General features: G+C 34.6%; 4 protein-coding genes across 9 annotated transcripts in view; 2 read left to right on the forward strand and 2 right to left on the reverse strand.

Annotated features, from left to right (window-relative positions):
- Positions 1-1,000: 1,000 nt before the first annotated feature.
- Positions 1,001-2,726, forward strand: LOC113403474 (uncharacterized). The gene is made up of 5 exons (XM_026644035.2): positions 1,001-1,064; positions 1,158-1,282; positions 1,630-1,752; positions 1,863-1,944; positions 2,561-2,726. The coding sequence occupies exons 1-5, from the start codon at positions 1,015-1,017 to the stop codon at positions 2,718-2,720; spliced, it is 540 nt and encodes a 179-aa protein (XP_026499820.1). The 5' UTR covers positions 1,001-1,014; the 3' UTR covers positions 2,721-2,726.
- Positions 2,727-5,575: 2,849 nt separating this feature from the next.
- LOC113403482 (transmembrane protein 203-like) lies at positions 5,576-6,660 on the forward strand. 2 transcript variants are annotated; one of them, XM_026644052.2, is made up of 3 exons: positions 5,576-5,774; positions 5,852-6,020; positions 6,097-6,471. In XM_026644052.2, exons 1-3 carry the CDS (start codon positions 5,625-5,627, stop codon positions 6,201-6,203), a joined length of 426 nt encoding a protein of 141 aa, XP_026499837.1. In that variant the 5' UTR covers positions 5,576-5,624; the 3' UTR covers positions 6,204-6,471. The 2 variants fall into 2 exon arrangements, with proteins under 2 accessions (XP_026499837.1, XP_026499838.1); XM_026644053.2 differs by lacking the exon at positions 5,576-5,774 and having other exon boundaries at positions 5,850-6,020; positions 6,097-6,660.
- A 48-nt stretch (positions 6,661-6,708) lies between these two features.
- On the reverse strand, positions 6,709-13,038 carry LOC113403472 (uncharacterized). Its single transcript, XM_064216685.1, has 11 exons — positions 12,966-13,038; positions 10,687-10,813; positions 9,632-10,190; positions 9,441-9,500; positions 8,800-9,159; positions 8,636-8,734; positions 8,037-8,264; positions 7,547-7,729; positions 7,333-7,474; positions 6,982-7,083; positions 6,709-6,903 (listed from the first exon to the last, which is right to left on the reverse strand). Exons 1-11 carry the CDS (start codon positions 13,036-13,038, stop codon positions 6,752-6,754), a joined length of 2,085 nt encoding a protein of 694 aa, XP_064072755.1. The 3' UTR covers positions 6,709-6,751.
- A 2,006-nt stretch (positions 13,039-15,044) lies between these two features.
- LOC113403480 (inositol hexakisphosphate kinase 3) overlaps positions 15,045-25,501 on the reverse strand; it is a 34,173-nt gene continuing 23,716 nt past the window's right edge. For 2 of the 5 annotated variants that reach the window (XM_026644049.2, XM_026644048.2), the window contains 7 exons: positions 24,032-24,199; positions 20,140-20,266; positions 17,402-17,525; positions 16,968-17,044; positions 16,492-16,667; positions 16,171-16,379; positions 15,050-16,085 (listed from right to left, as the gene is read on the reverse strand). In XM_026644049.2, coding sequence (XP_026499834.2) covers positions 15,431-16,085; positions 16,171-16,379; positions 16,492-16,667; positions 16,968-17,044; positions 17,402-17,525; positions 20,140-20,266; positions 24,032-24,166 — 1,503 coding nt within the window. In that variant the 5' untranslated portion in view covers positions 24,167-24,199 and the 3' untranslated portion in view covers positions 15,050-15,430. Of the gene's footprint in view, positions 16,086-16,170; positions 16,380-16,491; positions 16,668-16,967; positions 17,045-17,401; positions 17,526-18,010; positions 18,100-20,139; positions 20,267-24,031; positions 24,200-25,501 lie in introns of those variants that run through there. The other 3 variants (XM_026644051.2, XM_026644050.2, XM_026644047.2) reach the window with 3 other exon arrangements.

Genomic DNA, 25,501 nt, shown 5'->3' on the forward strand with positions numbered 1-25,501 from the left:
TCGTATACTACAAATAATCGTCAAGATACTTTTTAGATTTGAGATAAGACCGGCAAATAGGCCACCTGGTATTAAGATGTTATGTCCCTTAGGAATTAAGATGTTATGTGCCTGTAGTTACAATGGCTCACACACCCTTCAAGCCGGGACACAACGATACCATGTATTGCCGCTTGGCGGCTGAGTATCTGGTGAGTGGGGGGTACCTAACCAGGCGGCTAGCACACCAAGTCAACCAGTAGTGACTAAATAATATTGTATCAAACTTTGTCATATATATAACGTGAGAATTATATTTGACAAGACTAGTTCTGTTAAAGATCAGAAGATTATAGATCCTCCTTGTTCAGTTATTACTGGCCATATTCAAAATTTATCTTCTGTGATAACCTCTAATTTAAGTTAAAAATATAAAGTTTACCAATCGCAAATGACAATGACATTTAATAATGTATTTTATACACCTTTATCGATATTGAAGAATCATTATTTTTTTTATAATATACATATATTAATGTTTATTGAAGCCGATTGTATAAGGAAACGAATTTCTAATTACCTCACAACCTAGACAATATTTATTCTTATGTCCAATTATAAATCGAAAAAAACAGCAATCATACTTATTTTTTTAATAATAAAAGAATAATGTGTACTGCTTCGATAGACGGTACATTAATGAATCATTAACAAAATAAATCATAAACTTCGCACCACAAAGAGTATTTTTGAGTTCTTGTAAGTACTGCACTCTTATTGATTGTTTAATTTAATTTTATATTAAATTTTACTTGAAACTTAGAAACCGACGAAAACTGAAATCATGATGTTTGCAAACCTGCGACTAATTATATTTGACTATCCCAGCTAATAAATATTATATAAGATGTAATATAGATACATCTAATCAAAGACAATGGAATTGAAACAGATAATTTTACTACTTTTTACTAATACGTAATATTCTTAACAATTTATACATATTACAATTTATTTCAGATTCATTAATAAAAAATGGGCTTAATACAATCGATATTTTGTTCTATGATTTTCTGTGTCGAAAGGTATTTATACGTTTTTCCATTTTTTTACAGTAATAAGTAATAATGGTATAAAGTTATTAAAAATAAGTATTTAATTCTTTCTAATTTCAATAGAGTGCTGACATGGACGTGTTGCGCGTTCTTGCTAATGTTACTCATGTTCACGATCATCATATTGATGATATACGGCATATCAGTTGGCTATCACTACGCGCAAAAAGAACTTGCTGCGTTTGCAAGTAAGCTGATTTATTCCAACATGTTTTTACTGTCAAGAAATTTGCAGTGACAGTTGACGCCTCGGAGCACATAATGAGCCGTTAAGTCTATTGCCCTTAGTTCCTGAGCCTGCACTCTCTCGGGTTGAGTCTAATTGTTTTATTCCGTGAAGGAATTTGGTCAGAAGACATCCATTTATTAAGCTACTTACAATATCATTTATTATTTTCGTCTAATTTAAATATTACAGATATTTCTTTGTGAATCATTAAAATAACACCAGCTACAAATGTTTATAGGATCAATATGTAACAGCTTAAGTTGTATTTGTTTAGTTTTATTTGAATTATTTCGCTTTTTTCCTTAGTGTCATCAAGATCTACAACAGAACCTTCGCTCATGCGACGTTCAGGCCAAGAAGGGCGACCAGTTGTGCGACTGGTAGCTGTTAACCGAACAGAAGTTGAACATGCACCGGCACCAATACTCGGTGGGATGAACATTCTCTTTAAAATCAGCTCATTAAATAGATATGCTGTTCTAAATGTTAAGCATTTTAACTTAGAAAACAATAATTCTACTAAGTAACATTGTTCTCAGAGGTTTATCAAACTAAGATACCAGGAGAACGCGTGTTTCTGGAGAAATCTGAAACTCCATTCGTAGTTCTCGAAACAGAAAGGTATAACTTGCATTCAATTTTAGTATACAAAAATAATTCATCCGTACATGTTTGATTGCTAACAGCTACCTAATGTATAATTATCATACAAAGTCTAGTCATATATATAAGAGTATTATAATGACTATTAATAAAACTATATTAAGTAAAGCTACCACCGGTTCGGTATGTAGATTCCACCCAGAAGAATCGGCAAGAAACTCAGTAGTAACTCTTTTTCAACATCTAAAAATACAGCCATGTTAGTTAAATACAATTATATATGTATGTACAATTATATATATCCTGCCTGGAAGTCAACAAGCTTTAACTCCACGCTTTTTTTTCATCTATATAATCTTGTTAGTCGGCATAACCATACTCATGAACATTTATATACATAATTACACATAGAGAATATGACGTTCGTAACGGTTATGTACTCTATGCTGCTGAATTAATATAATCAAAGATATTAAGATGATCCCTTAGACACTACTACCTTTATTAACTAGTTGGACATATTCCTAACACGATTTGTTAAATGTAGTTGTTCTAACGCTAGGTAATATATAAAGTATAATGATTTGCAGTTATTTATTAAAGTCTCATTAAATTACATTTTATTATGTAATAGCCCACCAAGGGAACCGAAACTGAACTCACAAGAACGAGAGCTGGCGCGGAGGTTGATCGGACGATTTCGCCGATCGAGAAACAACACTTCAACAGTTATACCTTTTTTAAGACCCCTAAACACAACGGAACCTCCTGTACTACTAAGAAGTTCAGGCTAGTCAACAGAAAGCATCACTTTTGGAAGATATTTTATTTTATATCATTATAAATAAATTATTTTTGAAGACATTGCTTTTTTCTGTTTCTGATTTCTAAGCAAAGACAAATTTATTTAAAAAGAAGAAGACCATGGATTCCGAATAAATAGATACGTTAGAAAATTCATGGTGAGATCTGGGCAACCTCCGCTGGTTTTTATTGTGAAGAGTTTGTATCAAAATCAAATTTTGATTTTTTATTAGAAAGATACATAAAAAAAAAAAAAATATTAGAAGGATCTTTGTTCAGCTGTGTAATACTTACGGACGATTGAGATCTTTTTTTACTCCATTGTAACATTTATTTAAAAAACAACAAAATTGCAGCTGAAAATGCACTTTATTTTCTTATAATTACACACTCTTATGGCACAGAGCATTTTTCAAATTGTAGTAAATTTAGTAAAATTTGTTGTCAATATGTTAATAATTGTAGAGGTTGTGTTTGTCTTCGTATTCGAATAAGGAGGATCGTCGATATTTCTGCGCGCGACACGATGTGCGAACCCGCGCTGAACTGCCTTGTCCACCGAACGCATAACGTGACCTTTATCTTTTGTAGGACCTGAACGCAATGCTCCCGCTGCTTCGGCAGCTTTCGCTGTAATATGAGTAATATTTCAGAATATAATCATTTTTTGTAAATTTTTGTTTAGACATAAATTATGTTCAACGGCTTTTTTGTATGCCCCACCGACGGACAACCCTCATCACGAACACAGATTAGCACTCGCCCCAACGCTCGGTGACACTGTAAAGGCAAGTAGAGCCAACAGTACTACTACAGATATTATTTTTGGTATTGTGAGCAAAATCGAATTAGTCAACATAACTTTATTTAGAGATCCAGAAACTGCAGACTTAGCTTAGAACTAAATACAGACAAGTAACTGCATGCAGCGCTTATGTACTTACCCATGGATTCCACAGAATTCTGTACAAAACAATAATGGTATCCGATACCAACACCAAGAACCATTACAATTATTATTGTGATCATTAGACAGCATGTCAACATTGCACATACCGTACATAGGGATATTCTGTAACAGGGTTACTTTAAGATTGTCTGAATAGGTAGGTAGGTAACATTTTTTACAACTTAACTTTTTTTAAATATCTTTAATATACACTTATAACTATCAATATTAAATATATATTTTATGACATAAACGATATAAAATGAAATAAAGTACTACATATCGGTATATCAATTTGAATAAATATCTTCTCAACAAAGATAAAAATTACCTTTCGAGAGCATCTAGGACAATTGATACAAATGAACTTAAAGAACAACACACACAACCCATTTTGCGAATTTTACGTCATTTATTCGAAATATTTAAACAAAACGATTTTAAATTTCTTGAAACATTATGGACTGAATAATTTACTTATTTGTATAGATTTGTTCAATGTTAAAAATTTTAATTTGCAAATCAAATTGACGTTTCGCGTACTAATGTAACGTTTTATAGTTTTACATGTCATGTTATTTACATAAGAATTATTTACATTAAAGCCTTAATTATATTTATATATAAATAAAAATTAAAAATAGTTACTACATGACCGGATAGTCTTTTCCCGTAGAATCGCTATTCCAAACTTTTGGGTAGTGGAGGCAATAAGATACTATTTAGTTATATATTTACAAATATAGTATATCTGTAGCACTACTAGATAGCCACTCCAAGCGTATACAACATCTGCACGCCACATTACGTCGTAAATAACTCCACAGGCTACTCCAAGCGCATACCACATTTATGCACAAAAAATCTGCGTATTTGAAACATTAGAGACTCTGGAAGGGGTCGTTTTTGCTACCGAAACTTTTGTATATATACCCGAAACATTTATCTAAATAAACACTCATTTTCATTCATTCATCCATTGCATTCCACAATACTGCTCTCTACAAATCAGTCGTTTTATTGTACTGTCACACTTCCTTCTTTAAATATCCTGTAGTTTTTTCACTAATAGTTCAAGGCCCAAAGACTTAACTTTGAATAAAAAACGAATATTTGAATCGTTTGTACAGTTCAGCTTTTTCTGCGCCTGCTCCAGCTCTTGCCCTTTCCCTGATATGAGACAGTTGTTAATGTTAACTAGTCCTTCCTCGACCCCAGGGAACCTTTATTTTGCATATTATTATTGTATATCCAAAACAACACTTATGAATTAATATTTACTTTGTTCGGTGCGCCACATTTTTTTTTTATTATAGGCTTAATTTTATATATTATATTTAATTGAGAATTTTTGATCACATGATAAATCTCAGCGAGTGCGAGACTGGTCTGAATTATTGACTTCATGGTAGAGCTTTGTGCTAGCCCGTCTGAATTGAAACCACCCACTTATCAGATATTCTTAACACTAAACAGCAATAATTGAATTTTTATAGCCAGATTTGAAGAATGATTGAGCCAAGATAAATAATAGCTATCTATCTATCTTAGTGCATTATTATCTCTATTAAGTTGTCTCGCTCAATTGCTTTGCTTGCCTATTTATACTTCCATCGCATAGCAATTATATATTAATAATTTAATATGAATACAAGTTTTAAATGTATGAGTTTTAGACATAGACAATTTTATTACTTTGTACTAATTGTTATTATTCCTAATAAGGAACTGTTACACCTATAACTTATACGTACAAAACAATTTTTCCTATTCTTTAAATTCTTATAACCTTAGCCTTTAACTAATAACTTATAAAGTTAATAGTTTATTATACATTTTTTTTAATAAAGTTAAAGCATAATAATTAATTTATTAATTATACTGTCAACACTGAATTGTTATCAGACGGCAAGTACAGCAACACGGTTTCTATGTGTCAATCATTATGGCAGATGAAAACATTGCGAAAAAGAAACAGGATCAAAAAAATCCAAAACGCTTTACAAATAAGAAACATGCAATTAAAAAACGATTACCTGTTAGACCTATTGAAGGCGACAATGTGATATATGTAACTAAAAAGACTAATTTTAAGGTAACCAACAAGAAGAAAGTTTTAACAAAATGAAAATTGCGAATTTCAGTATTTTTCTTTGATTTGTTTTGTTACAGGCCCAACTGGACAAATGCTGTGATCTCCTCGCTAAAGGCGAAAAAGAGATCATACTTCATGGATTAGGAGCTGCTATTCAAAGATGTTGCAACCTTGCTCTTCAACTTGAAATCCTGTTCTCAGGAACTTGCCAAATAGAAGTAAACACTGGAACAGTGGATGTAATCGGTAAGTACATTTTAAAATGCTGGAATATGATTTATAGACATATTAAGATAGTTAAAATAACATATATTTTTGGCAGATGATCTGGAACCACTAACTGATGATGTAGATTTTGGAGCGCAGATACGACACACATCGTCCATTCATATTCGAATATTTAGGACAGCATTACTCGGTGCAAACTAGTAAAATGTTCTTTACATTAAGTGAAATAGTACAGTGGATCGGACTGACAGTTTTTGAGATATGGATAAACTTAATAACAATAACAATATTTTCTGCACTGCTAGCACTTAAGATTGACGGTGTGGTAAATAGTGCTTGGTGGACTATATTTGCCCCATTATTTGTGAGTGATGCTATGAATGCATATTTTTGTTGTATAGTATGTATAAGAATGACTTTAGAAAACTCTTATAAGGCATCAATACATAGAGCATCATGGAGTTGTATATTTCTAGGCTTAACATTTGTATTTAAGTTCTTGTTGTGTAGAAAGCTCCAAGGTGATTCAGCCATAGAATATAGTGAGGTGTTTGCACCATTGTTTATTCTATTACAATTAATAGCTGTAAGAGCATGTCAGTTACACCAATAATAAAGTATTTGTCCACTTTGCTTTAATAAATGTTTAAATTAAAAACATGTTTTACTATTCAGAATTTATTAAAAATTAATAGCAATATTATATTATTATCAATTAATACAAAGGAGCAAAATGAATAACAGATTATTTAATGAAAAATATTGAAAAAACCACCTCTGTTCTTTTTCTCGTCACATCCAAAGGAAAAAGTAAATTTATTGTTCTGATTCTGAGCCATAGCATCTGGTGTGTTTTCTGATGAACTTTTTCCAAAAAATGAAAAACCTGTTTTCCTAATTCCTGGAAATTAATGTAATCAATTTAAAATAATAACATTGAACATTGAAATTCTTTGTAATGTATAAACTACTCGTATACCTGACAAGAAATTAGGTACCTCCTGAGACAATACTTCAGAATTATTACCATTTATTTCTGGCATTGGAACATCAGCTTTAGGAGATAAAAGTAAGCTAGAATCTGAATAAAACATTATAATCAGTCTCAGTAATAACAAAAAACAAAAATTATTTTATAAAAGTAAAAAGAAACTAGTTGACTATTTATTACCTCGTTGTTGACGACGACTTAACCACAAAACCAATAATAAAATATAACATTCATCAAGTATAGCAATGGAATCTCCTTTGATTATCAATGTAGTTAATTTGAGCAGATAGCAGATATTTTTAAAATTATATAAAATTGATGTTAATATTATTTTAATACCAATACAAGGAGGATAGTCGTCATTTGCTTCATCAAAGCCAGTGGTACTCATAGATACATTCAAAGAATCAGGAATATCTTGAGATCCATGAGTGAACAATAATCCAGCCACTGGCATGTCTTTTTGTGTCATGTCATTATTCTAGAAGAGAAGACACATACCAATTACTCTTAAAAATATAATATTCTAAATATACTCCTATAAGTCCCTTACATTTTGGTTGGACGTAGTGCCTTTATCTTCTGAGATTTGATCTTGATCTCCATGGTATTGACTAGTCATTTTTTCTGCTGTGTAATTGTCTTCAACTTCCATAGCTTGAACTCTGTTTATATTATCAAAAACATCATTCTTTTCAAGAAAGAATTTTGATGCCACAGTATTTGTTTCAGGTCTCTGAAAATATTAAAGAACACTATACATATACTTAATATGTTAACATAATATATATAAGGTGAAATAAAATTATAACTATTTTGCCAATTCTATTATATTTTTCTATCTGCCTTGGTAGGGAGAAAAATTTATTGGGTTTTACAGTTGGCTTTGGTAATTAGCAGTGTTCACACTCCAGTGAAGTGTTGCATACATAATCACTCAGAAGACCATTACATATACCTATTTATTTTGTTGTTGTTGTTGTTGTAAGTCTGCTTGAGACAGAAATAATTATATAGTACTATCAAATTCGCTTAATTTTTACCTTAGAGGTGGATGAGGTTTTAGAATATTTAAATTGAGGTGATAGATCCAAATTGTGTTTCTTGAATATAGTTTCTTTCATTTTTATGTAGCTGTCTTCACTAGCAGTACTGACATTTAGTTCATTGTTCTTACCATCTTTTTCACCAGTCTCAACATCATGAGATTTTTCTAAATCAATTACACAGTCTTTATCGGTGTAAGATGCGCTTTTTCTCTCTTGAGAATTCTATGCAATATGATTTTAATTAATACGAAATAAAAACATTACAATTACCAAACGAATAGCCGCTAACGTATATTTTAGACTTAAATCATGTATTAATTGTGTATTGAGTTTTTCTACCAAGATTTTTTTATAACTACTTGAATTTGTCAGTAAAATGGAAGGGCCATTACTGGGAATGCACATCAAGCCGTTGGTCCCCATGCCTTTGCAATCGTGTTTGGTCTCTTTCTCTAGACCAATGGGAGTCAGACTAAAGAGTACACATATACAACAAAGTTTTGTATCATTAACAACCTCTCCCTATTTTCGCATAAAACACCTATATCAAAGCACGAAGATACAAGGAAACATTTTTTTTTTTAAAGATATACCTGTGAAGGATCCAAGAATTGCGTAGGTGGTACTAAAATATTTGGTGTTTTTGTCAACTCACTTTCTTCGATCTTCTCACACTCGAGTGTTTCATCAATCTAAAATGTAACATTTTTATTAAAGTATTCTGTTATTATTAATCCTACTACAGACCTTTTTCTACCTTTTCCTGTGAACAATTTTTGGTATCTATTAATTCTTTTTGATGTCCCTTTTCAGCTTTAATTATATGAACATCTTGAAGCGAATTGGCTTTAATATTAGAGACTATGTTATAAGTCTCAACACTATCCAACTTTATATCTTCTATAATGTGTATCAATTTATTTTCTGAATAATTTTTTGTCTGATTTTCATTAAGTTCTTTATCCTCAATAAAATTAGTTGGAGATTGAAAGTATGATGAGACATATACATCTCTAGCTATCTCATCTGATTTCTTCTTTTTAATAGGAGTCTGTTCTAGTACTAAGTGTTCTGGTTCAGTTCTCTTTGATACATTTTGAGAATCTCCTTTCTTTATCTAAAATGTATTATGCTACTGTTATTATAAAAGGTCGTTTGTCCAAGCGGAGTACTTTACAAAGCAATGAACTGATTAAGTTACTATTATAATGAAACGTTTTCTATAGTATATGTATACAATTACTGTTTAAGCACTAAATTCATTCGATTAGAAAATTTTCAGTTTTCATATGGAATTTAATTTTAACACGCGATCTTTAATACTGACAGTATCGATAAATTTATAGATAAATTTTTTAAACAAAGGATTTTGCTATTAACAGTCTAGTGAACGAATACCTGATCCAATTTGATAGTAAGAATATCTAAATCAATGTTTCGGAGCTGCAGTTTTGGCAACTAGAAAGAAATTATTAGCCTAATTTTAATAATTGTTTTTCAAATGTATACTAAATTATTCGAATTGTTATGTATTATTAATTATGTCAAAAGTAAAATATATTAAAAACTATATTTAGGGTTTTAGCTACCATCATTGTGTTATCAATATCTGTAGTCAGATTAGGCCAAGACCCTTCAATGAAAACGTCCATTGGTTCATTTTCACAATTATTTTCTAACGTTACAGGAATGGATTTGGTAGTTTTAATAGCTGTTGCCTCGCATTTCTTTGTTAATTCTTGAATATCATTAAGTAATTCTTTGACTTCGTGGCTCTTGTTTCTTATACTTTGTAAGATTTCTGGTCGCTCGTGTACCATGTACATTGCTACTTCTATTACATGCCTTTTGTCTAAGTTTTTCAACTCAGTTTTTCTTTTCTTTATATCATGAGTTAATTTTTGTGTTTCACTGGTAAGGTTCAATATGTTGTCTTTTAGTATTTTGCTTTTATTTAAAGTTTGTATGTAGCTATGAACGAAAGGAATACTTTCGTATCGTCTTTTAGATGCTATCCAAAGATCTTCATATTTTTTAATTCCATTGTTTACCCTTTCACTAACAGTTATTTTCCTCTCTTTAGCCATCAACAACTCTTTCTTAAGTTCGACATTTGCTAATTTAATAGTATCAACAGCACTTAATAGACTGAAAAATATAAGTAAAACATATATTTTCTGTCTTTATAGCGACGATTTATTTCGAAAATGATTAAATCTTTATAAATTATATACTACAAATAAATACGATGGTTATATTTTATCAACGTTCTTTTTAAAATAACCCTAAGTATAATTCTCAAAAAACACCTAGTTTTTTTCTTAAACAGTAGTAAATAGTAGTGACTTTCATAATAAAGAGGAGAGAACAGTATTCCGTTTTTTCCAGAATTTAGTATTTGTGTGTTGTGCACTGATACCACTCTCCAACCCTCCCCTAACGATTAGATATACTGGTAGAATTATCCTTAACCTATGGAATTAATAGGAAAAGTCAGCCTCCCTAACGAAATAGCGTTACCAATAGAAGCGGCCCATACAATAACAAAAAATAAACGTTTTATAGAACCTGTTTATTTTGATCTTTGATTCAGTTCTGTGTTCACATTATGTTATTAGTTTTGACCAACCATCGATCTACTTGCCTTTTAACTTCTTGTTCAGCAAGTTTTATTACCGTCTCTAACTTTAAATTACCATTATTAATGAAGTTACACACTTGTTTCTGTTGCTCTGATTGTTTACGCAATTTGTCGACCAAATAAGCTTGAGCTACGTTAAAACAAAATTGAAATAATAAATATTATATTATATAACACGTGATTTTAAAACATGTATCACCTGCCTTTAATGCATTGGCTCGATAAAATAATTTTAAATTGAGATTCATCCACTTCAGTAGATATTTTTTCTAATGTTTGAACATCATTTGATTCTGCCATTTTATTTTCTTGTTTATTTGAAATGATATACCGGTAAAAAAAATCAAATGGTTTATTTTAAGTGATATTTTTACTTAACGTTAAATGAAGAAATAGAAATCTTAATTTTTGAAAGCAAAATTGGCGGGTATTTGTTTTTTTTTTTTAATAATTTGGGAACTTACACCATACTGCCAATAAATATGGTCCTTTGTCTCCTTATGTATAATATATTTGAGATCTTATACACTAACAAATAACATCTACTACAACTTCAGGTTTCAAATATGGAACGTCGTTTAATATTCTCTAAGTCATCTTAAATGAAGGGCCGGATTCTAGGTACTTGTTTAGTATAGATTTTTCGTGTCGTTTAAGTAGGTGGGCCTTCAAATGGGCCACTTGATGATAAGTGTTACCATACCGAAAGAAATATTAATCAATCCTCTAGATGCGCCACCAACATTGGGAAACCAGATCTTATGTCCTTTCTGCCAATAGTTGCACTAGATAAATAGTGCGTTTTGTCGTAAGGAATATATTAATAATAAAACCATTCACGACGAAAATATTCTTTATTACATCAAGATAGTACTTATATTAAATGAAACAAGTTAAATTTAATACCTAAAATTTATTTAACAAAATAGTGTCATACAGTTATTTAAAATAACAGACATAAATGATAATATTATAATACAGCCTAGCATCCTAAATAAACCAGGTACTTTTTATAAATTTATCCCACAAAAGTAAAATAAAACAAATGACGAATGCAGCACGCAGGAATGTTGGCTAACGCTAATGGTCACTCACATTCACTGTCTCGTGTGCGACTTCATTTATTTGTTAACACTGACCGTAGACGTGGAGATCTAAGTTGAACAATCTATTTCTCGAAACCATTAACTTCTATCAAACAATCACACTGGCTTTCAAAACACACGTTGACCATTGATATTCAGAAGAGTCAAGTCAAGTCAATTTCTATATTAAATTGTTCAGATTAGGTCTCAACTTCTATGCACTGTTTATTCTCGTGAACACTTCACCACTTTACACAATTATGGTCAAGTACTCATGCCACTCATTCACTTTGGCAGTGTTATTTATATTCTAGCACCTATGCCAACCAAACAACTGAAATCCAAACCTAAACCGACTTACTCCTTCCTGTTCAGTCCTAATAATACTGTTTGTTTTACAAATAATATTTTATAATTTTTTTACGTAGTACATAAATAGTGTTTTATTTTTCAATTAACTCTGAAATCTACTAACAAATTTTAATTTTTATAATTTTTATTCACATGTATAGTGGTGATTTTTATTCATTACAATCAAATTAATTTACATTTAGTAAGTTTTTTAATTATACAAATTAAAAAAGGATCAAATTGGACACGAATCTAGATCCTTCTATTTATTTTTGTAATTACATGTATTCTTTTAATTAAAGTACTAATAACAAATGCGCAATTTAGGATCAAAATGCAGAACAGTCGGGCAACATCACAAAGGTTACGACTTTTGACTACCTAACGTTACATTTATTGGGGAATGTCTACATTTGGGCTAAATATATATTTTACCAAGCTGTCCATAATACAAAAACCAAAAGTAATTATCGAACCGAAGGATACAAAAGCACGTCAATCTGGAAATACGTAATAATAATACTTAAAAATACACTTTAGAATAGCTACTGGGTCCCTTCAAATTATAATAATTTTAATATTATTTATTAAATTATATTTGTACCGCCAACTTTGATTAAGTGCGACGACCGCTCGGCGGTGGCACGGGTGAGGGAGTCAATCTACGTACAAGGAACGGCGGACGAAGCGAAAATACCCTGCTTTCAACCGCTCGATGTAATCGGCCGGCGGATTCATATTTTTTAACACGTGAGAAGACGCGCTATGAGCATTTTGCTCACGCAAAATATTATTGCGATTATTATCTATGTTAGAAACCCTCAAGCACTACGAGCTTCTCAGTACCTTCCCAACATTCCATCCCCTCTCCGCTGACGCTATTCGCGCGCCACTCATCGCATCGTGGAGCGCGGAGCATTTCGCTCATCGCGCGCCTATCCACGTAAGGATTTTTTTGTTAGTAATAAAATTTATTTTAACTTGTATTTTGTTATTTATGTAATTTATCCCAGTAAAATATTGTTAATATATCTGTCAATTGTTTTTAGTATAAAAAGGCAAGATGAATGATCAACGGGAGGCTCAAATTCTTAGTTGGCTAGAAGACCTTGAATCGGAGGAAGAAGAGCCATTAGATCTTGAAGATATAGGCGTGAATCGTGCTAATGATGCTGAAAGTGACGGTCTAGTAATAGAAGGCCTCCACGACGACGATACTGAACAGTCCTCAGATGAACTGGAAAATGACGGAATGCAAGAACCAAGAGGTAGAATACCATATTATACAGGAAAGGATAAGAGTACAAAATGGCTTGTCCATAAGCCTTTATGTAATGTGCGCACTAGGAGCTGCAATATAGTAACACATTTACCCGTGGTCAAACAAGTAGCTAAAAACGCCACGACACCCTTGCAATCTATTTCATTGTTTGTGGACGATGAAATGTTAGAAAAAATTGTTTCTTACACAAATATATATATAAAAAAAATTCTCGAGAAAGAGATTGTAAACAAACAGATTTAGTTGAAATTAAAGCACTAATTGGTTTATTATATATGGCTGGATTGAAAAAAATAAGTCATCTAAATGTAAAAGAAATGTGGCTTGATGATGGTACAGCGTGTGATTTTTTTAAAGCAACCATGTCCATAAAACGCTTTTTATTTTTATTGAGAGTGTTGAGATTTGATGATATGAATACACGACACGAAAGAAAGCAATTAGATAATCTGGCTCCTATCCGAGAAATATTTGAAAGCTTTGTTGGACATTATACTGCCAACTATATACTGGGAGAGTACTGTACCATCGACGAAATGTTGGAGTCGTTCCGTGGCCGCTCTAAGTTTAGGGTTTATATTGCAAATAAACCGGCAAATATGGAATAAAAATCTATGCTCTTGTGGATACGAAAACCTTTTATTCATGCAATTTAGAAATATATGCCGGTAAACAACCAACAGGACCTTATGATTTGAGTAATACAGCTTCAGAAGTAGTTAAAAGAATAGCTACACCGATATTGAATACGGGAAGAAATATTACCATGGATAAACGATCAACGAGTTGAAAAATACCTACAACAACAGCAGTAGGTACACTTAGGAAAAACAAAAAAGAGATTCCTCCCCTATTCCTATCAACTAAGGACAGGCCAATGCCCAATACTATTTTTAGATTCAGTGAAAATAATGTCATCGCGTCTTATGTACCAAAAAAGAAAACAAAAAAAAATTGTCCTTATGTTATCTTTACTTCATGATGACGACAATATCAATCAAGAGACTGGTATTGAAGCTAAACCAGAAATGGTGACATTTTACAATTCTACAAAAGGCGGTGTGGACGTTGTAGATCAAAAGAAAGAAGACTATTCCGTTGCAAGAATCACTGCTAGGTGGCCAATGCGATTATTTTTTTCCATTTGGAATATAGCTGGGATCAATGCTCAAATAATATATAAAGCAAATACAGACGTATATTTCTAAAAAATGTGGCTCTTGAGTTAGTAAAGCCACATATTTCACGAAGAATTTGTATGCAAAATACGTCATCAGATCGGAATTTTATAATGAAAATATTTGTACCACTACCCAATGCCGAAAATGGGGCTAGAACGAGCGGTTTTTGCGAACTATGTCCCAGGAGGAAAAACAGACGCTCTAAAAAAGCCTGTACTTTGTGCAAAAAATTACTCTGCACTGAGCACGTTATGTTTCTGTGCCATACATGTTACGATAGTAACATTACTCAACATGACATGGAAGAATAAAAAGTTCCTATTTTTTTGTTTGATTTTGCTCTTTTAGTTTATTTTTGTTAACTAGCCCAAAGTTAAGGCCAAAGTTGATTAGCTATTTTTGTTTAAGCATAAGACTGCATTTTTTGTTAACTAATGATAATTAAACTCTTTATATAGTAAACTACATGTCTTTTATTTATTTGGATGTTATTAAATGTATAACATTTATCAATAGTTAATTAAAAAATCTTATTTGACGTAATGTGAGCATTTTGCTCGCGCGCGCCTCATCGTGTATATTTTCAGGGCGCGCCTCCTCACGGGTTAACTAAGGTCAGTAGGAGCGTTCAGTCGAATATTTTATAATTTTAAGGAAATAGTCTCTTTCGAATATATTTCACGTCGAACCTCGAAGCGGGCGAGCCGAACGTACCGTACGTACCGACCGTATCCATCGAGTTCTCCGGGGCGGGACCGACCGCGGCCCTCTCCGACTTCGACCGATAGGGGATTATATTATTGCAAGTTTTGTCTAGAGTGCGCCGAGGCGGCGCGGACGGGGCCTCATTAACTGTAGGGCTGCGGGTGAAGGATCTCGGTGAGCAGGCGCTTGAGCGAGTCCACGCCCGTGAGGAAGCCGCAATCGGGCCCGTGGTGCGGCGTGGCCGTGGCCAGCGGGGACTCGGCGTCGGCGCCCGCGAAGGCCGTGTGCGCGAAGTCGATCATGCGGATGTCGACGCGCTCGTCGGGCGGCGCAGGCGGCGCGGGCGGCGCGGGCGGCGGCGCGGGCCACACGGGCCGCGTGCGCGCGCGCTTGGTGGCCGCGTCCTCCGCCTCCGCCTCCGCCTCGCCCTCGTGGCGCCACGACTCGCTGCTCGTGGACGAATACGCCATCCAGCTGTCAGCCGAGTCCGGGCTCGGCGGCTGTAGCCGCGGGGAGGCGCGTCCGCGACTCGAACGCGCCTCCGTAGGCTCGCTCGGCGCGCTCACCTCGCCCTCCTCGTAGCCGCCCATGGTCTCCTCCGAGTGCGGCACGAAAGGTTCGCGAGCATCGCCCGAGATCTCATCGTGCAACGTCGACATGTCGAAGTGGCCCGGCGAGGGAACCGACTCCGAGGATCCGGCCGAGGCGTCGCCCTCGTACTCGGACGAGGCGCCACCGCTCGTCTCGTCCGTGACGAACTCGTTCGCCACGTCGCCCTCGTATACTATCAGAAGTGAACTGAAAAAAAAGAGTGGAGTCACATCTAGCGGCTAGAGAAAAAGTAATCGAGTTAGAGCTAGTCGCGTCCCCCGGCGTCACTCACCAGGAGTAGAAGCGGTAGCTGGTCTGCTTGGCGATGGCGCGGCGCAGCGCGTCCAGGTCGCGCAGCACGCGGCGCACGACGCGCGCGCGCACGCCGCTCGCGCCCGCCGCGAAGAAGTCTCGCAGCGCCTCGCGCAGGCCGCTCTCCGAAAGCGCGCGCCCCCAGTACTTGTCCCGCCGCACGCAGGCGCCCGTCTCCGGGACGTATACCTGAGGTGATTATTGAGTCCGTTATAATATGAAGCGGAGGCGATAGAAAATCGAAACGACAAGTATGCAACGCCACGCAGCCGTAATTATATTCGTCGTGTGAAGGGGTTACCTGCATGCCGCAGAGACGCACTCCGAGCGATGCGGAGGTGCTGGCGGCGCACTTGGCGATTTGTTTGGTGCGTTTCTCCGCGGTAGCGTCGTCTCCGTGCTGCCGCGTGCCCATCTTGAGGTCGAGCACGCACGGCCGCCGGTACGACGACGTTATATTCTCCATCATTAAGAAATCTACCAATAGAAAAGCAAATTTGGCTTACATTCGATATGTTATTATCTCGTACGGTATAGATGTGTTCACTCACGAAGACGCGCATACTAATGCACGACGATAATTTGACGTGGAGTTTACTTGTGCTTAAAACATAATTAAGTAGGCGTCAGATGATAATGTATAAACAAAGTCAGCAAAAAAAATCAAATTAGATTATATTTAACGGTGTGGCACGCGCCCATATGGGAGAACAACGACAAAACAACTACAAAAAAAATACAAAACGTATTACACAATTTTTTCGAATTTCGACTCACATTGCTTATTGGAGTTGTCCATGTGTGCAATACTCTTTAGAACTTCGCTCGCATTACCGTTTCGATGCACTTTAAATCTGTAAAAAGAAAAAAGCAGTGTAAAGTAATGCTGTGGCGGGTAAGAGCTACGTCGTCAATTAGGAGCTAATTGAAACACAGAGCTGGCGTTATCTGTTATATTGTTACATTTCAATCAAACTGTATAAATTACCACGACTCCACGACGCAAGTCACATTCGGAGGCTCGCCGTGTGAGTGGTTCGTGCATCGCTCACGCATTAGTGGGATAGTTAAGTATTGCGATGATATGAATTAATGGCGACGTCGGGAGCCGGTCCGGCGTACGTCATAGTTTCTGAAATATGATAAAGGACACATGACAAGTGTCGAGGAGTGTACGGCTTGAGTGCGAGCGAGCGCGCTCGGATACGCACTTGAAAACATCGTCGCGCTTGCGCTTCCCTCCCAGCGACTGCTTGCGCCCGTTCTCGTCGCGGAAACATGGAGAGTACCGCTTGTCCAATTTCATGCTTCCCGTGTTTGAGGCCTGCATCACGCCTGCAACAAACGGCCAACAAATCATTGCTTATTTCTATTAAAATACTTGAAATACCATTTGGCTAGTTTTATAAAACAATATATATCTAAAATTATGCACAAAGTATAAATTTTGATAAGGTTTTTGTGCAAACATAGTATATACTAATTTATAATTTTAACGCAATCGATGTTAAATGTGTGGACTATCTTAACAACGAGTACATAGATTCTAGTTCCTATACTTCAATATAGTAGATATATATTTTTACTTACTATTTTGCTAAATCCAGCTTTAATATAAATGATAAGTGATAATATATCGAGTACGTAATTTTAATAAGGGTTTGTATATCTTTTGTTATGTGTTGCTGTATTTGAGTGCGTGTAAAGTTAATGTTCATAATATGTGTGGCGTGTCGTGTGTGTGTGAACTTCGACGTTGTGTTGCGTGCTGTCTTGTATGTAAGTGTGGTGAATGTAGGTTTAAGTAAAGGTTTACAAACCCATAATGTAAAATTACCGCTAGGGCGCTATTAGGGGCGGTTGTGTGGTGAGCCGCCGGCGTCGCTCCGCCAGCCGCAGCGCCGCAACCCTTGCGACAACAAGGAAACTAATATTGTGTTCCTGACCCCTGACCCGCTCCCGCTCTCGCACTCAAACCCGCCATCCGCCTGCCCGCGAGCACACGGCTCGACCCTAACAAAAGTATGCTACTAAGCATCTAATGCCATATTATTCGTATTTTTAGATCAACGTGAGTGTTTGCTTTTATCTCGTGCCTTATTCTTTTATGACCAATATAGAAGTTACAAAGTAAATAGTCAAAGCCTTTATTTCCAAATCTTACATAAACGAGGTCTACATAAAATAACGATTTCGTTACATAAGATTAGTTATTAGTATAATATATAAAAAAAAAAAAAATTGAATTATATTTCAAAATTTTAATTAGAATACAAAATACGCATTCCGTTAGAAAATTAAAATAAGCGGTATAATTAATGGAATTAATTTTATATATTATAGCAGGAGAACTGGCAGACATTTATATAATACAGAATAGGCAGATAATAATTATCTCGGATACAAATACTCGCCAGGTCAGTTCAATGTTGCCATATTCAAAGGTGGTGATCAAGGTAGGAGAAACAAAATGATATGTCGTTCTAACTGGCAATAGACTTTCTTTGCGCTTTGAGAGATAGTACACAAGAGACAATAGCTAATTGGGTAATTATTATGACGTCTACGGGCGTTTACTGTCCCAGACAATTTTAGGGTACCTATATCAAAGAATATTCGTTTCTAATGTCAACTTTGTAAAACTATGTTAGAAGATTAATACTCTTGTTAGCAACTTTTGGCTAGCCTGACTGACATTTGTAGGTGTGTTTTTCTATATTTAAAAATATATAAATAAAGTCATTCAAATGCCAAGATGCATGGCAGGCTTAATTTGTTTTTTATTTTTAAAGAAAATTTGTGTAATATTACAACCGTGCGACTCCTGCCAGACTTACGTTAAGCAATGTGTCTGCCAGCTCTCGGTTCATTGCGGTACATCAGCTTTTTAAATTCGGAAACTCTGATGCAGAACATTTAATCGTTTTAGCTCAAATAATAACGCTTATGAACTGAATATAATTTGATTAGACTAGCTACCGTTTTTATGGCTTTTTTTTAAGTTGAAAACGCTTCGAATTATTTTTTGTAAATAAAAAAATATTAATTTATTTTATGTAACTATTATAATTCAATAGGCATATTTAATGAGAATGAAGTTTCATTCGAATGCAGCTGCATAGCAACGTTCAATATTTGAATAAGAAAATGTATCCTTTTAGATAAAAAAAGTTAAGACGTTCGCGACTGTTACTTACTAAAGTATTCTTAAAGCAGAAAAGTTATAAAAAATGATTTAAAAGTCTGTGCGAAAAGCCATTCTTAAAAATTCAGCCTAAATAAAAATCGACGTCTTAACATTAAAACTCACGGAAAACATAGTTAAGAATTCCGTGTGTTTTCATGCGTAACGCGTTAACCGTTACTTTCACAATAATATCTAATATATATAAGTTTTCTAAAGAAAATAATTGTAAGAATATCATTCGCGGTCGGCGGGTTTGTTTCGTCACCCAGGCATCCCTCTCACGCGCACATTCAAGTGAAGTGAGCAGCAAGGGGAGTTAAATCCAATAACATATTAATATCATTATCCCCTTATTCACGGTTTACGCGTCGATACGTAATCGAGTGCGTAGATAAGATTGTTAACGGATCTATTGCGTCGAAAAAACCGTACTTGTTTACTGTGACGCAAATCATATTCATGAATCGATAATTATACACAGAATACAATACGATTAACATTCAAACAATAAATAAAACAGCGTCACTTGCAAACGAAAAATTCTCGAAAGCGATAACTCCCTTAGTGCTCGAAAACATAACAACAAACAATTATTTGGAGACAGAACAAAGAAAAACTAAACATCGAATAAATATATATTGATAAATTTAAAATTAAAATGATATGTTTGATGCAATGACTGATAATGATGCATTCAGCGAAATCATAAAAGCGCAACGAGCAAACGCTAAACTCCATCTACTGACAAACGTTGATCCTCACCTTTGTATCGGGGAACGAAGCTCTGGATGTCTTCGGGAATGTTTTGGTAGAAATGCAGCTCGCGTATGTTCAGAGGCTTGATCACCGTACTGTCGTTCAAGACCAGGAGTCTGGTGTGCCCGCCAACCTAAAGCATCAACAATAATGAAAATTAAGATTATATTATAAACTACAATACACAATATAAGTAATTTTATGAATAAAATATATATAACTGGTCAGGGCACCCCGTATATTTCAATTATTCCTAATACACTATGACCATGAAAGTTGAAATATAAAAAAAAAAACCATAGAACCTGTTCTTAGTATATATTATGTACCAACAAGTAGGTTGCTCAATACAGTCTAACTATTTAGCAGACGATGATGTCATTCATATATTTATTATTAAAGACAAGGTTTTACATAAGTTCTTCGAATTTATTTTCTTTCAACCGCGTTATCATAATTAGCGTTATCCGATAAAAAATACAATATATGAAGCTTCTATATAAAATTAAAAACAAAAAACAAAAGTATAAAATCGTACGTTGACCGAAAATATGCGAAATGATACGCATTCAATAATATTTTTGCGAACGTAACCATGTTAAGCCGAATACTTTATGGATACAATGGGCTTAGCCGGAATCCCTCTCAAGATAACACCGCAACATCACATTTTATAGAATTACTTCGAACCTTTTCTGCTTCTCTTTATTTATGCGAGAACGAGACAGAGGTTTAAAATAAAAAATATACGTTGTCTTATTAGTGTCTGCGGTCGGACCACGGGTAACGCACACACGGAAGGCAATGCAGTGGAAACGCACTCTACTAACGTTGTATTGTAACGATCAAATTACAAACGACCATGAAAAAAGTTTAGCTGATGCCGTTGACCCGAAGCAAGCGTCTACACCTGAACACTCCTTACTGACCCGGCTTATAGCATCACTGCGTTAAACATGTTTTGACAGTCTCGAGTGACTATTTTCGATTTAGTCTCGAAATTATCACTCGAGTCTTAAAGTGCACGATATTAAACTGGAATCAATATTTGTTTACGACTAAGATTCGTCTTAAATAATTTTGAACGGAAGTCTTGATGTGACAAGTATTTCCCACGCAAATTTCATGCCAAGCAATTCGTCTCATTTCATATTTAGAATTATTTAATAGGGTGTGAACTTATTACAAAATTATTTTAATCCAACGTTGTACTAAAATTAAAATATAACTAACAACATATACTATTTTCATAGTTGATCGCTTGCCAGTTAATTTGTAGTGTTAATTAATGTATGAACTTAACCAATGGTTATTTTTTACTTGGCAACATTTTAGAATTTGTAGGTAAATAACGTGTTTTATCTGTGCACTTTTAGTTGTCAGTAACACGTCGGTAACAATGAAGGTCGTTTTTTATTAATATTAAGACATACGTAAAGGACAATTTACTTTATATTCTACATGCACGAGTGTATAACATTTATTCTATCGGTGCATATTTCAACTGCCACGTCATTATAATTGTAACTGCACTTATTGCACGAGTTAACACATTTAATCAATGTCAGCGAATAGAACAAAGAATACAAAATACATTACTAACTAGCCTTATATATAGAGTCAATTAAATGCATATCTCTATCAACGTAAGATCGCGGAACTGTTATTACGTTATCATGGGAAGGTAAATGAACAATGAACAGCGAAATAGCCAGTCGCTACAACACGTGATTTTTAACCTAAGATTGCTAATTCAGACACGGCCAAACACCATATATTTTTTGTATTCCATCGTGACTTTCCACCAGCTCGCATCATATTTGTTTTGCAGAATAATCTCTCCACGAGAAATTCCTTTGTCCGAAAGTGGGACTTTACCACTGGCTGTTACTTTAATGAACGCTTGGGCCAGCTGAGTATGGTCACTACCACCCGTCAGATACCGACAGATATTTGAAACAAATAACTTTTAACCTGAATACTTAACGTGAATTACCTCCTGCAGGCAAAAACAACGCAGAACTAAAAATGAATATAGGTAAAAATAGAGTTCGACCATCTGGAAATCAAGGCGTTGAAATATTTATTTAGATATAATCATGTTTCAGTTTAAGTTCTTCGTATGTTTCCATAACTCTCATATACATCGAGGTCAGTGGAAAATTCTGCACTATCCCAATAAATTAGGCAAGTCACCATAACATAACTCAGAACAAATGATCATACCCGAAAATAAAACTAACCTAATCGTTTTCACGGAATACAGCTCATCTTATATCAGATATATTTTTGTGACTAACGAATGTCAGAAATACAATTAAATCATAGTCGGGTAAACCAGTATATAAGGAAAATCTTAAAGATTATCGCTCATCCTTAAAAACAACGTGATAAATATCAAATATAAACATGTGCTTATCTTATTGCAAAATATTGACCTTCCTGTTGAATATTTGGAAATCAATAGATTAAGAAAAAAGCGTCTTAAATTTAGATGATGAAATGAACCTAACAAATAGTTTAGCTTGATTGATTATTGTTTTACTTATAACTTAATTTCTAAATTTTAAATAAAAAAAGCTAATACTAGAATAAAGGAAAACGGATTAGCAAAAAACATCTCGTTTCTATTAATGATCGGTTTAAAACGACATAAATATAATCACGTATCGTGGTTACGGTGACGTTTTGGATTTGGACTGAGTAGATGATTAAATCGGATAAGAAACCGATTTATATCTTGATGAAGTATGATTTAGAACATACTTCAGGAATAAAAATAAATAATGTATTGAAATATTTACTTATTCGTCACACATTTTAAGAACAAATAGTATATAAATAAATATAAATATCGGACAACATCACATACATCACTCTGATCCCAATGTAAATAGCTAAAGCACTTGTGTTATGGACATCAGAAGTAACGACGGTACCACAAATACCCAGACCCAAGACAACATAGAAAACTAATGAAGTTTTTCTACATCGACTCGGCCGGGAATCGAACCCGGGACCTCGGAGTGGCGTACCCATGAAAACCGGTGTACACACTACTCGACCACGGAGGTCGTCATGAATGCAACAATTCGATTCGTTTCTAACGTATTATTTGCGAATCGATAAGACAGACTGTTTTATTATTCATTTCCCAGTAGTTAAGAATTCATTATTATAATATTAATACACAAATATAATTTATTTAAAATTTATATATATATAGACAACATGCTCGTAACAACCTCGCCCCACGTATTAACCCCTGTGTGGATTAATTGTAATTTATATACTTAGTGCTGCCCTACATCATAAAAGAAAATCATTTAAAACAATATACAACAGTTAATGCAGAGTCAGTCTCTCAGCCAGCATTAGAATTTTATTAAGTAGATAACAATTTCATTGTGTCAGGGTCTAAAACGAAACCGTTCCAATTCTGGCAAAACGTACGTATACAAAATTAAATCAACAAGTGTGTATAATTTAAAATATAATTACCAAAACACAACATACGTGAAATGTAATCAATCGTTACCGTCTTCATGATTGTGAAAATGTTATGTCTATTGCTTTAGAATATATTGATAGAGGCTTAAAAAAAGCGGCTGCAGTACGTAAAATATTTATTTTATCAAAGTCTAAACCAAAATGTTTGATCAATATAATTACATGTATGTATTATATTTTATCCACCAACCCGCATTGGAGTAGCGTGGTGGAATATGCTCCAAACCTTCTCCTCAAAGGGAGAGGAGGCCCAACAGTGGCAACAAATTTACAGGCTGTTAATGTAAAATATACATTTTAACGAACATAAGTCAAATGAATATAAATATGTTTACTACCTCATTTTTAATCGCGATGAGATGAAAATGATCATTACACTAGTACTCACCTGATTATGGAGAGGCAGCACGTCAACCTCGTGTCCATCGTCGGGCGAGAGCGAGTGTGCGACGGGCTGGGCACGCTTGCGGTCCAGCGCACGCCGCTCCGGCTCCCCCATGCCCCAGCCGAGCGAGTACACCATTACTTCAGCCGAGCCACCGCCGCCGCTGTCCACCTGCAAACAAACAAACATGTTCCATTCAATTACATATAAAAAGCCTTCGTTAATATCGCCATATTTACCAGTTAATTCGGTTCACTTTTTAGAAGTTATGCTGACTTTTGCCAGTTTGCAATGTTGTGTGTACCTTTTTTTATATATAAATAATATTTTAGTTTCCAAACACGATCCATTGCAAATTGATAAAATTTAAATGCATTCAGCATAAAATAAGAGAACTACCGAAGCTAATACTTATGTTATGGTTTATAATACACAACTACGTTGGCCGATCAGCAATTAGTAACGAATGGCTGCGCAGATTTTTAGTTATGATGGTTTTGAACGCGCACATTGCGTGACTAACATCATATTAATAGTCGATTTTTCGTTATTTTTACTGATTTTCTGAGTCTCAAAGAAAGAACTTCAGACCGGCCATTTGAAGATTGTCATATAGTACGCTTGTTCGATAACTTAAAGAAATACTTTTTATAAAAAATCTTAATACATAAGTAGTTTGAAATCATTGCTTGGAACGTATTCTAGTTATATATGCACCTAAATCAGGAAATAATATTTCATAGTGTTTAAATTTATTCAAGTGTGATAAATTACGACCGCTGATTGTCCAATTTTTCTACAACAATAAATCATCTGATTTCGGAAATGATACAAATAACGATCTATAGTTTCTGGACGAGTGCCGAACCGCGCCCTAACCTAGCGATGGCTCTAAAATAGATGAAAACATTGATTAATTAACAAGCATGCCTTATCTTTATAAACGAGAGACAATCAACTGGATGGTCTTTATGTAACATTGATTCGGCTGCGTATGTGATCAAATACAATGAGAAACATGACACTGTAATATATTTACTTCGTACGTGATAAAACACATGAGAGTGTACTTTATGTACCTACATGAATCAGGTGACATCGGGAATAATATATATGGTGGTACCTACCCAGAGGAGCCCTACCACCAGGTAAATATCGATTGAAATAAAACCGTTTGTGTGTCAAGTTAAACTAACGTCAAATTTAATTGAACTGTATCAATCTTATTCTAAAATAATAAATTTATCAAGGTACCGATTAACACCAAAACTTAACGAAGAGAACTTTCCGTTGGTTATCTTAGGGTTTTATGAAACTTTCACCTGTACATAAGGTCTTTGTCCTACATTATATCTAGATAAAGTCACACTAATTACAACGGCACTCTAGATTGTTCCGATTGTAAATATAAACAAAACAATATATGACATGGCGCCAATCACTGTTTATTTATTATCTCCAACGAATACGACT

The sequence above is a fragment of the Vanessa tameamea genome, chromosome 13 (assembly GCF_037043105.1).
Source record: "Vanessa tameamea isolate UH-Manoa-2023 chromosome 13, ilVanTame1 primary haplotype, whole genome shotgun sequence".
In the NCBI taxonomy this organism is placed as follows: domain Eukaryota; kingdom Metazoa; phylum Arthropoda; class Insecta; order Lepidoptera; family Nymphalidae; genus Vanessa; species Vanessa tameamea.